We start from the raw sequence: 13516 nt of genomic DNA on the forward strand, positions 1-13516 counted from the left end.
CTGACTGGTGCATTGATATACAGATTTAAAAAAAAAAAAAAGAATAACAAAGAGGTTACACTCTCAATATTTACAGAGAAATACCAGAACAAATGAGCTTTTATATATTGTTTTATTGAGGATAATCATTCCACATGAATGGTGATTTAGCAGACAAAAGTTCCGCGTGTGCAAAGCGTATACTGGGGTTTCTGAAGGTAACACCCTAATATTAGCGAGCCAAAGCCCTATATAGGTGATGCCTGTCACACGAAATCATGGCTTGATCACCGCATTGCAACTACTATGTCTGATCGTGTACCTATTGTGATGTCACTCAGTTGGGACAGACTCCCAGACATGTGTCAGGCGGTCAGTCGTGCTTTTTAGGTTTAAACTGGATCGGTTTCAAGTCACAGACGAGTAGGTCATGTTTGTTTCCTCAACCTTGCTTTGTGCACTGGTGCACAGACATGTTGGAACAGGAATGAGTCGTTACCAAGCTGTTTCACTGTCCAAAAGCGTTCAGAGTTCTTTTCATTGAATCGCAGAGGATAATATTTTGGACATTTCCAATTTTGTGCTAACAGTTTGGAGATGGCTCTTATCCTGTTCCACATGATTGGGCATCAGCGTACGATTCAAGGTTCATAAAGACGTGCATGAGAGCGTCTGACGTACAGATACTTCTCAAGACTGAATGCCACAAATAAGGGAGGGAAGAAAAGAAAGAATTGAAAATACATTTTGGGCTTGAGGTGGACTTCTTTTTTACGGGGTTGTTAGTGCTGGAAGTAAATCTGAGAATTCACTACATCTCAAGTCACTTCTATTATTCAAAAGACACAAGTAACACAATAAAAACAGTGTGTGTGTGTGTCCGTGTGTGTTGAAAAGTTCTTTCTTTCCATCAACCTCACAAAGTACAAAGCTCGATGCATTTGGTGCATAATTTAGCTGTGTTGTATTTGTCTATGCTCTGGGGGATGTAACATCATTGTTCCATAGAAACAGCTGAACTGTATAAAGTACACGTGCAGCTATGTTACTCACAGAGTTGATGTCTGCTTTTCACTCAACTACACAAAATAGAACACAAAACATTATTACACCATAATGTGTTTCCATATTTCCATCGAAAAATGGGAAAAAGAATGGAATGCACACAAAGTGAGCCGTATGTACGCTGTGAGGCAGCCCTATCCGTATCAATTTGACGCACATCATTAGATATCGATACATATTAATGTTTTCTATAGCGTATTACTTATTATTTAGCAAGCATACTCATGCACATACATTTACCTTCATACAGTACAAGTTATAAATACTAGAGTATTACTTAAACCACTGCATGTCCTGTGTAGCGAGTATGTTTCATAGTGCAAATACAAACCCAATTCCAATGAAGTTGGGGCGCTGTCTTGAATAAAACTAGCATAAGATTGGCCAATACCTCGATCGCGAACTTAGAGGACTGACATTCGGATTGAACAATCCTGGCTTTTTCTGTCATGTCACTGCACATGTGCACATAAGGGCGCGTATATGCACATAATGGCAGGTTCGAGCAAGCGGTCTTCCCATTTACTGTCTGTCTCTTGCTTTCTCCATGGGAGTCGCTGCCATGACAACACACACACACATCACGGCAACGGTACCCTTTTCTACAGGAACGCACCACACCCAATCGCGAGAGGCTGGCTGCTTGAAAAGTAGGTCTCAGTTTGCAGTTTCGTATCACTGCAAATTGATTAGACCAGCACCCAAGCAATGTCAGTGAAGTCAATTGGTTGCCACTATCAGTGATTCCCATTCAGGGTCTCTGGTATGTCATGAGAGAATCATCAATTCTTACAGCTCTTCTGAGAAGATCCCGAGAAATTCCCAAACAATTCGAGAGGCACACGCTACTCTGAGCCCCTCCTGAATGACTGAGCGGCTCACCCTATCTCTAAGGAAGAGACCAGACACCCTGCAGAAGAAACTCTTTTCAGCTGCTTGCATCCTGGATTTTGTTTTGTTTTTCGGTCACAACCCGCAGCTCGTGACCGTAGGTGAGGGTAGGAACGCCGATTGACTGGTGATTAGAGCACTTCGCCTTTCGGCTTAGCTCCTTCTTCACCGCAATGGACCGATTACAAAGTCTGCATCACTACAGACCATGCACTGATCTGCAGGCCAATCTGCTGTTCCATTCTGTCCTCACTCGTGAACAAGACCCCGAGATACTTCAACTTCTCCACTTGGGGTAGGATCTCATCCGCAACCTGGTGAGGACATGCCACACTTTTCTCACTGAGGACCATGGTCTCAGATTTGGAGGTGCTTATTCTCATCCTATCCACTTCATACTCTGCTACGAACTGGTCCAGGGAGAGTCGGAGATCGCGGCTTGATGAACCCAACAGAACCACATCATCTACAAAAAGCAGGTATGCAATACTGAGGCTACAAAACCGAACCTCCTCTACGCCTTGGCTGCACCTCGAAATTCTGTCCATAAAAGTTATGAACATAACAGAAATAGAGTGCAGCTTACTCCCAGCAATGCGAATCGTACTCTCACACCAGTAGTACAGAATGAACAGTCCATATCAGGAGGTTTGGCTCCCCATACTCCCAAACTACCCCCCACAGGACTCCCAGAGGGACACAGTCCAATGCCTTCTCCAAGTCCACAAAACACGTAGAATGTTTGGGCAAACTCCCAGACTCTGGCAAGGGTGAAGGTCCACTGTCCCACAGCTAGGACAAAAAGCACATGGCTCTTCCTGAATCCTAGATTCAACTTCCATGACGGACCCCTGAATAGACCTTACCACGGCGGCTGAGGATTTCCTTTAGTTGGAACACACCTTCCAGTCCACCCTACGAAAAAGGGTGGCCACCGCCCCAGTCTGCCAATCCAGAGGCACTGTCCTCGATGTCTAAGCCGTGTCGCAGAGTCGTGTCAACCAGGTCAGCCATACAGCAAGCCGTTAGGAACTCTGGGTGAATCTCATCCAATCCCGAGTGCCTTGCCACTGGCGGAGCTTTTTAACCACCTCATTGACCTCAACCTGTGATAGAAGAGGTTGTCTCTGAGACCCCAAAATTTGCTTTCTCATGGGAAGGCCTGTTGAAAAACTTGAGGAGGTCTTGGAGTATTCCCCACCGACTCACAAAATCCCAAATTGAAGTCAGCAGTGCCCCATCCCCACCATACAGTGGTGATAGTGGACTGATTCTCCCTCCTGAGACACTGGATGGTGGACCAGAATTTCCTGGAAGCTGTCCAGAAGTAATTCTCCATGGCCATGGGCCTACTTTCCGCTTGGCCAGCCAGTACCTATCAGCTGCCCACAGACAAAAAAAAAAAAAAAGGCCCAATAACACTCTTTCTTCAGCTTGATGTCATCCCTCACTCCTAGTATCCACCAACGGGTTTGGGGGTTACCACCACAACAGGCACCGGCTACCTTATGCCATGACCAAGGGGCAAGGGGTAGGACCCAAATGCAGGACTCCGAGGCAGTGACGTGGTTTTTGAAGGAAGTTTAATCCAGGCAGAGGTTATACACAGGTAAGCAGTCCAATAAAGGCAAACGCACAAAAACACAGAGAAGAAAGCGAGGTCCAAAAACATGAAAACAAGGTCAGAAAACTACAAGGCAAAAACAAGACTTGACTAGACTTGTGTAGTCTTGCTGTGGTGGTACAGGAACGCTGGGACGTGGTAATGAGGAAAATACATCAACAAGAAGCTTGTATACTCGTGCTAGACTCACACAGTTTGATGCAACAAAATGGAAACTAATGGTACAAAAGAACGAGGCTTAAAGACTTGACATGATTATCCTCAAAGAGGCGCAGGTGATGAGGAGATGCTGTCAGGAGCAGCCGCGTACATGGCAGTGGCACGATCACGCCCCTGACACCTTACGCTTATGGCTGCTTAGCAATAGAGGCACGGAACATGATCCGATGTTCAATGTCCCCCACCTTCTCAGAATGTGGGTGACGTTCTGCCAGAGCCGGGAGTTGAAACTCCATCTGACAGGGGATTCTTCCAAACTTTCCCAGGAGACCCTCACAAGGCGTTTGGCCCCGCCAGGTCTTCCCCCACCATCTGAGCCAATTCACAACTAGGTGTATCATGAGTATAATAACAATGAGTATAGCCACACCTGCCTGGAGCTTCTCACCATGGGAACTCCAGGGTGGAAAAGCTTCCAACCTGTCTCAAGAGGACTGGTACCAGAGCCCAAGCTGTGTGTGGAGATGAGCCCAACTATATGCAGTTGGAACTTCTCCCCCTCACACAACAGTCAGGCCACTTCCCTGCCAGAGAGGTTAGGGACATTCCACATCCGTAGAGCCAGTTTCTGTAGCCAGGGATCGGATTGCCACTGTCCCTGCCTTTGACCACTACCAAGTTCAGACTGTGCCCGAACCTTGGTATACGCTCCCACGGGTAGGTGAGCCCATGAGAAGGGGGAACCACATTACCCTGTGCCTGCCCAAACCCCAAGGGTCCACTAGTTGCTTGTCTTTGATTCCCACCTCCAGGCCTGGCTCCAGAGGGGGACCCTGTGAACCGTGTCCAGGCAAAGGAAACCTAGATCCGTTATTTGTACACGTCACGTCGTAGGGGTTCATGGAGCTGTGCTTTCTCTGGTTCATCACCTAAGACTTGTTTGTTTTTCATGTGAATACAGTTGTTTGGAAGGACTACATGCAATAAATCACTTCAAATTTAAAGACGGTTTCTACCAAACATTGCAGCAAAATCATCTGTGTTCGAGACCAACCTGAATCATTCCCTTTGTTTTTTTTTCATCACGTCAGTGAATTGGGAAAGCCTGATTATACTGTATTTTCTTGTAAGATTGTATACTAACATACATATACAAGTTTGCAGCATATACATTACATGAGGAAGGATATGAGAAAAAGATGATAAACCTTGAAGGAGAGCTAAACAACACGAGGTGCAAACATTTTCACAGTAAAGTTACGAAAATTGTTGAACATTGCACGTTATTATCATAAGAATATACTGAAGCATTTGTCTTCATTATTTTGCTTTGTCACTAACTTCTTCCTATATGTATGTATGCATGTATGCATTCATGTCGAGAAATACAATTAATGTAGCAGAGAGCAATGATGCCTGGATCAGCATTCGAGTCTCCAGCTTGTCGCTTTTTTTGCATTTGCACAAAAAAAAAAAAACAAAATCTGAGGGTGCAACTCGGTGTAAGAACCGGTTAGAGCATTGGTGCTCACAGTTCTGAGGACCGGGGTTCAAATTCTCACCCCAGTTGTGTGAAGTTTGCATGTTCTTCCTGTGCCTGAGTGTGTTTTCTCCGTGCACTCTGGATTCCAAAAACCCAAAGATGAGCATTAATTGGACAGTCTAAATTGCCCGTAGGTGGGATTGGGTGTGCTAATGTTGTCTGTCTCTATCTGGCCTGCAATTGGCTGGAAACCAGATCAGGGTGTACCCCACCTCCAGCCCACTGATACTTGGGATAGGCTTGACCCTCGTGAGGATACGCATGCAGCTTGGATAATGAATGAATATGAATGAATCTATTCATGCTTCATTCTTTATGATACATCTTTTCCAATCCCCAAAACTATATTCTTTATAAATGATTGACACACGATGACATGGATATTAGAAATATAAATTGCACTTGTTATTGTGCGGGGCGGGACACTGGGCGACTGGCGAGCACATCTGCCTCTCAGTTCGAAGGACTGTGAGCCAAACCCCTCTTTGCAGTTTGCATGTTTTGCCCAGGCCTGTGTTGGTTTTCTCCAGATACTCTGGGTTTCTCCCCCCACACCACAGAAAACATCCGTGGTGGTCGAATGAAGTCCGTAGGTGTGAATGTGAATGCAAATTGTTGTTCATTTGGTGGCCAGTTCAAATATGGGATAGGCTCCAGCACACCCACAACCCTAGTGAGGATAAGTGGTCCAGAAAATGGATGGATGGATGGATGGAGTTTGCTCCCAGGCTGTTTTGTTCCCGGTGAAGGATTATCTTGGCATGACAGCAAGAAGAGACAAGGCTGGAATTTCAGGTCCACTGGGATGCCGTCGCCTTTTGGCTTGTGGCCGGTTGATCCACGGATGAATCGTGCGTGTAAAGCATTTCCGTACAGCAACCATTCAAACTGCAATGGGAATAACAAATGCTGATCCACAGGACATGCTCACTGCTTGCTGTTTATCATCCATTGTCTGTCTGTCTATGGAATGTTATTGTACTAATTTTAAAAAATGTTTTAAGTGCCATTCCAGAAAGCTCAGCAGAGGATATTGTGCACATTTATCTTGAGCACAGACGTGCTTTAAATTGCATTCAGTACTTGAATGCTGAGTCAAAAGCATTGTGCATATTGTCAAAAGCATACATCAGTCATAACAGCAACAGATGAAATAGATTAAAGCTCACCAAAAAGTAATCACATTCTCATTGACTCTGCCCTGAAATCATTTTTTTTTTTAGAATTTTGCTCACGCACACACACACATGCCACACGCACCCACGTTCACACTCGCATACACACGCGGACAAGCATTTTCAATTGTACTTCTCTGCCCCAAAAGCCCATCTGAGCAGAGTATATGAAAGCTCTTTGATTGAATTCCATTTCCCTTTGACAAAAAGAACAAATGATTTGTGTGATAACGCATATAATAAAGAAAATGTTGTCTTTATAGTTGAGTTTACACACTAAACAAGCGGAAGGGTCAGTGTCCAATCACCGTGCTCAACTACAGAGTACCGAGAGTGGAACTGTGGTACTGCATGCAGAGCTCTGGTGTGGCGGATGTTAGAATAGTACAGGACGTCTGTGAGGGGAGCAGGACAATGGTGAGGTGTGACGTAGGCGTAACAGAAGAATTTAAGGTGAAGATGGGATTGCATCGGGGATGAGCTCTGAGCCCCTTCCTGTTCGCTGTGGGAATGGATAGGCTGACAGATGAGGTTAGACTGGAAGACTGGAATCCGCTTGGACTACGATGTTCACACATGATCTAGTGTTTTGCAGTGAAAGCAGGGAGCAGGCGGAGGAACAATTAGAAAGATGGAGGCACGCACTGGAAAGGAGAGGACTGAAGATTAGCAAATGTAAAACAGAATTTATGTGCTTGAATGAGAGGGTTGGAGGGGGGTTGAGAGTGAGGCTACAGGGAGAAGAGATAGCGAGGGTGGACGACTTCAAATACTTGGGGTCAACAATGCGGAGCAATGGTGAGAGTGGTAAAGAAGTGAAGAAACAGGTCCAAGAGGGGTGGATCAGTTGGTGGAAGGTGTCTGGTGTGTTATGTGACAGAAGAGTGTCTGCTAGGATGAAGGGCAAAGTTTACAAAACAGTGGTGAGGCTCGCGCCGATGTACGGATTAGAGACGGTGGCACTGAAGAAACAACAGGAAGCAGAACTGGAGGTGGCGGAAATGAAGATGTTGAGGTTCTCGCTCGGAGTGAGCAGGTTGGATAGGATTAGAAATGAGCTCATTAGAGGGACAGCCAAAGCTGGATGTTTTGGAGACAAGGTTCGAGAGAGCAGACTTCGATGGTTTGGACATGTCCAGAAGCAAAAGGTGAGAGTGATTACATTGGTAGAAGGGTGCTGAGGATGTAGCTGCCAGGCAAACGAGCGAGAGGAAGACCAAAGAAGAGGTTGATGGATGTTTTGAGGGAAGACATGAGGACAGTGGGTGGTAGAGGGGAAGATGCTCGAGAGAGGCTTAAAAGATGAAAAAAGATGACACGCTGTGGCGACCCCTGACGAGACAAGATGAAAGCAAAATCGAACTTTTAGGCCACAATGCAAAATGGCGTCAAAGCAACACAGCTCACCACCCTGAACACACCATCCCCACTGTCAAACATGGCGGTGGCACAGCCCCGTGGTTTCAGCAGAGACAGGGAAGATGAATGGAGCCGAATCCGGGACCATTGTGGAACAAAACCTGTTGGAGTCTGCAAAAGACCCGAGACTGGGACAGAGATTTATCTTCCAACAGGACAATGATCCAAAACATAAAGCCAAATATACAATGGAATGGTTCACAAATAAACGTACCCAGGTGTTAGGATGGCCAAGTCAAAGTCCAGACCTGAATCCAATCGAGAATCTGTGGGCAGAGCTGAAGACTGCTGTTCACAGACGCTTTCCGTCCAACGTCACTGACCTCGAGCTGTTTTGCAAGGAAGAACGGGCAAGAATTACAGTCTCTTGATGTCCAAAACTGATAAGAGACATACCCCAAGCGACTTGCACCTGTAATTGCACCAAAAGGTGGCGCGACAAAGGATTAATGCAAAGGGAACCGAATAACATTGCACGCCCCACTTTTTGTTTTGCTTGTTAAAATGTTTTTAAATATCCAATAAATTTCGTTCCGCTTCATGATTGTGTACCACTTGTTGATTCTTGACAAACAAATTGTTTATATCTTTATGTTTGAAGCCTGAAATGTGGGGAAAAGTTGAAAAGTTCAAGGGGGCCCAATACTTTCACGAGGACCTGTAGATACAGTAAAGCGTTGGCCTCATGGTTCTGAGGACCCGGGTTCAATCCCGGCCCACCTCCGTGGAGTTTGTATGTTCTCTCCGTTTTCTCCAGGCACTCCGGTTTCCTCCCCAATCCCCAAAACATGCAACTTTAATTGTACACTCTAAATTGCCCTTAGGTGTGATTGTGAGTGCGACTGTTGTCTGTCTTCACGTGCCCTGCGATTGGCTGGCGACCAGTTCAGGGTGTACCACGCCTCCTGCCCGTTGACAGCTGGGATAGGCTCCAGCACTCCCTGCGACCCTTGTGAGGATAAGCAGCTCAGAAAATGTATTTATGAAGGGATGGACTGTACTTCACCGAAGCGAGACTCAGATAATTATTTCCAAAAATGAAACACTTTCACTCTCTTGCGTGTAATGCTATTTATGAGCATGTTAAAACATGACACACCATATAGTAGTACATAGCATAGAAGATGGCATCTCTGCGTCTCCGTAAAAGAAGATAAGTTTTGAGACGAAGAAAAGTCAAATGTTTTATATGTACAGGATAGGAATTCTCAACTATCTACACTACTGTACTCGCACTACTACAACTTACAGTATGTAACTAATATAACTTTCTGAAATTATGGATTCAGGGCCCACATTTTAAGCAATTTCAAATATTTCTTCATTTGTAAAAAATGTTGAGCTTTCAGATCAGCTTAATCAGGAATTCAAAAACGTTCATCTTCAAGCAATCCCTTTGCTTTCATAACTGCCTTCAGCCCGTAGCATGACCTGGGAGTTGTGGAATTTCAAATTTTCTTGACGCTCACAGTCAATACTTCCCTGTTTTTTGTGTCAGGGACATCTCATTTTCTGCTTGAAATTTACCCGATAGATTCTCAATGGGGTTTGGATCCAGCGAGTCGGCTGGCAAGTCGAGCACTGTGAAGGCGTTTGCAGTGTTTGTTGCTGAATTTGCATCCCATTCTTCATAGGTCCTGTCGGAAGTTCAGACAAAGACTGCCGCGCTCTTCATGCAAAGGAAAGCTGAATTCAGTATCTCGAGCAATACTATGTAAGTATTCCATTTTACACGTGTATTTGTATTTATTTTGCTTTTAACCGATACAAGTATTGATGTATGCAATGGACAATGCAATCATCTCAGAGGTCAGTGACAATATTGACAAGCTGACTGATGGATGCACCACTGCATTAGATACAATGGCTGGAGTTAATGATGCTTATTGTGAAAATACGTGATGTTTTATCAGATAGGGATTTGTCTTCAAACTGTCCTCAGGGAGACTTTGTGACGATACTTCAGGTATAATTGAATGTAATGGAAATCTTGTCAAGTCGATGTTCACAATTACTACACTACAGTTATAACAAGAAGTACTCAATAAGATTATAATTTGAATGCCACGCAGGTGGATTATATTTTGTGCAGACGATGTAATCTGAAGGAGTTTACTGACTGTAAAGTAGTGGTAGGGGAGAGTGTAGCTCGACAGCATAGGATGGTGGTGTGTAGGACGACTCTGGTGGTGGGGAGGAAGGTTAAGAAGACAAAAAGGTAGAGCAGAGAACCATCTGGTGGAAGCTGAGAAAGGAAGAATGTTGTGCGGCCTTTCGGAAAGAGGTGAGACAGAAGCTCCCGGTAGACTGGACTACGACAGCCAAGGTAATCAGAGAGACAGGCGGGAGAGTACTTGGTGTGTCTTTTGGTAGGAAAGGGGAGAAGGAGACTTGGTGGTGGAACCCCAAAATACAGGGAGTCATACAAGGAAAGAGATTAGCGAAGAAGAAGTGGGACACTGAGAGGACTGAGGAGAGCCGTAAAGAATACATCGAGATGCGTCGTAGGGCAAAGGTAGAGGTGGCGAAGGCTAAACAAGAGGCATATGAAGACATGTACACCAGGTTGGACACGAAAGAAGGAGAAAAGGATCTCTACAGGTTGGCCAGACAGACGGATAGAAATGGGAAGGATGTGCAGCAGGTCAGGGTGATTAAGGATAGAGATGGAAATGTCTTGACTGGTGCCAGTCGTGTGCTAAATAGATGGAAAGAATACTTTGAGAAGTTGATGAATGAAGAACATGAGAGAGAAGGAAGAGTCAAAGAGGCAAGTGTGAAGGACCAGGAAGTGGCAATGATTAGTAAGGAGGAAGTCAGAAAGGCACTACAAAGGATGAAAAATGGGAAAGGCAGTTGGTCCTGATGACATACCTGGGGAGGTTTGGAAGCAATTTGGAGAGGTGGCTGTGGCGTTTTTGACCAACTTATTCAACAGAATACTAGCGGGCGAAAACATGCCTGAAGAATGGAGGAAAAGTGTTCTAGTTCCCATTTTTAAGAACAAAGGGGATGTTCAGAGCTGTGGGAACTATAGAGGAATAAAGTTGATGAGCCACACAATGAAGTTACGGGAAAGAGTAGTGGAGGCTAGACTCAGGACAGAAGTAAGTATCTGCGAGCAACAGTACACTTTCATGCCTAGAAAGAGTACCACAGATGCATTATTTGCCTTGAGGATGCTCGTGGAAAAGTACAGAGAGGGTCAGAAGGAGCTACATTGTGTCTTCGTGGGTCTAGAGAAAGCCTACGACAGAGTACCAAGAGAGGAACTGTGGTACTGTATGCGTAAGTCTGGTTTGGCAGAGAAGTATGTTAAAATAGTACAGGACATGTATGATGGCAGCAGAACAATGGTGAGGTGTGCCTTAGGTGTGACAGAGGAATTTAAGGTGGAGGTGGGACTGCATCAGGGATCACCTCTGAGCCCCTTCCTGTTTGCGGTAGTAATGGATAGGCTGACAGATGAGGTTAGACTGGAATCCCCTTGGACCATGATGTTCGCAGATGATGTTGTGATCTGCAGTGAAAGCAGGGAGCGTGCGGGGGAACAATTAGAAAGATGGAGACAAGCACTGGAAAGGAGAGGAATGAAGATTAGCCAAAGTAAAACAGAATATATGTGCGTGAATGAGAAAAGTGGAGGGGGAAGAGTGAGGCTACAGGGAGAAGAGATAGCGAGGGTGGACGACTTCAAATACTTGGGGTCAACAATACAGAGCAATGGAGAGTGTGGTCAGGAAGTGAAGAAACGGGTCCAAGCAGGTTGGAACAGCTGGCGAAAGGTGTCTGGTGTGTTATGTGACAGAAGAGTGTCTGCTAGGATGAAGGGCAAAGTTTACAAAACAGTGGTGAGGCTGGCCATGATGTACGGATTTGAGACGGTGGCACTGAAGAAACAACAGGAAGCTGAACTGGAGGTGGCAGAAATGAAGATGTTGAGTTTCTCGCTCGGAGTGAGCAGGTTGGATAGGATAAGACAAGACATGAGGTCATTAGAGGGACAGCCAAAGCTGGATGTTTAGGAGACAAAATTCGAGAGAGCAGACTTCGATGGTCTGGACATGTCCAGAGGCGAGAGAGTGACTATATTGGTTAGAAGGGTGCTGTGAATGGAGCTTCCAGGCAAAAGAGCGAGAGGAAGACCAAAGAGAAGGTTTGTGGATGTGGTGAGGGAAGACGTGAGGGCAGTTGGGGTTAGAGAGGAAGATGCAGGAGATAAGCTGAGATGGAAAAAGATGACACGCTGTGGCGACCCCTAACGGGACAAGCCGAAAGGAAAAGAAGAAGATTTGGATTAAATGCGGATCACTTCTAACTAACAACAGGCTCCCCGACAGTATTACAGGATGTAGCAGACGCTACCGACGAGCCGATTTACGGCTTCGGCCAGGGAGGAAACCGAGGTGGCTCGTCATGGCGCCGATCTGGGGTGGTTCATCGCGGCGCCGAGTCGCTTAACGGCGTTGTCGTTGCTCGCGGCTGTGTGCGCCATAAACAATTGTTTTGTCGGTGCCACCATTGGCAGTGTTGTTCATTGTGGACGACGGCGGCGGCTATGAACAACCCAGCTTGGCCCGACTCGGCACCGTGATAAGCTACCTCGGCGCTGAAGATAAGCCACCCCAGCCGAAGCCGTGACCGGCTGACGCGGTGCCGAAACCGTGACTGGCAGACGCGGCGCCGAAGCCGGCGAAGGCTGCCCTGTCATGCCTCGTGGACGAGCACGGCTTCGGCCAGGCAGACTCATACATACTGCCGCGGCGGTGTCAGACTCCCAGAGAGTATGCATGAGCCAGCCTGGCCGAAGCCATGGTCGTCCGCGAGGAACGATGCGGCAGCCTTCGCGGGCGAGCCCGACACAGAAGCCATCCGACGCGCACATTGACACATTTAGCACCCCTGTCGTACGTATGCGGATCTTTTGTTACATTATGAGAGACCGATTACGCGGTACGCACCAACCTATCATTTTTTTTAGTAGCTGTATACACACCTACCGGTCATTTGGAACCCACAAAGCTCTCGTCCTTTGGACCTGTGCAATCCATTTTTCACGACGAAACGGGTCTCTCGCAGACTCATGAAGGGTAAATCCATCCTCCCGAGTGTTCAAGCAATGTCCAGCAATGCAACGAGCCGGCATTTTGGCTAACACGAAGGAACAACGAGCTACCTTCCCGGAGGTTGAACTAATAGAAACAAACGAGACCACTTGAGGGCGGTCCTGCCACGTACGTCACTTCCTGCTTCTCCTCGAAAACAAATCCCTCTGGAGGATTTTCATGGCGAGAGTTACAAAAAGCTGTCTAACGTCAAAATCATGTTTTGTGGTGAAAAAACGCATTGGTCCATCTCGGCTGCTGTTTTTTCATTCATAACACTGAAAATCATGCATTTCATGGCAGTGGCCCTTTAAAGTGCGCGTGTTGTTTGTCTTACGGCCTGCGTTTGGCTGGCGACCCGTTCAGGGTGTACCGTGCCTCATGCCCAAAGTCAGCTGGGATTGTCTTCAACTCACCCATGATCATAACGACGACATATGCACTATAGACAATAGATGGATGTTATATATATCCAAGCATCCATTTTCTTTGCCGCTTATCCTCACAAGGGTCGCGGGGAGTGCTGGAGCCTATCCCATCTGTCAACGGGCAGGAG

General features: G+C 46.2%; 1 protein-coding gene across 1 annotated transcript in view; it reads left to right on the forward strand.

Annotated features, from left to right (window-relative positions):
- Positions 1-13516, forward strand: part of LOC133491686 (junctional adhesion molecule 3B-like) — a 105832-nt gene that overhangs the window by 40871 nt on the left and 51445 nt on the right. The window contains exon 2 of the mRNA XM_061803153.1: positions 9490-9569. Coding sequence (XP_061659137.1) covers positions 9490-9569 — 80 coding nt within the window. The remainder of the gene's footprint in view (positions 1-9489; positions 9570-13516) is intronic.

The sequence above is a fragment of the Syngnathoides biaculeatus genome, chromosome 18, assembly GCF_019802595.1.
Source record: "Syngnathoides biaculeatus isolate LvHL_M chromosome 18, ASM1980259v1, whole genome shotgun sequence".
Classification (NCBI taxonomy): Eukaryota; Metazoa; Chordata; class Actinopteri; order Syngnathiformes; family Syngnathidae; genus Syngnathoides; species Syngnathoides biaculeatus.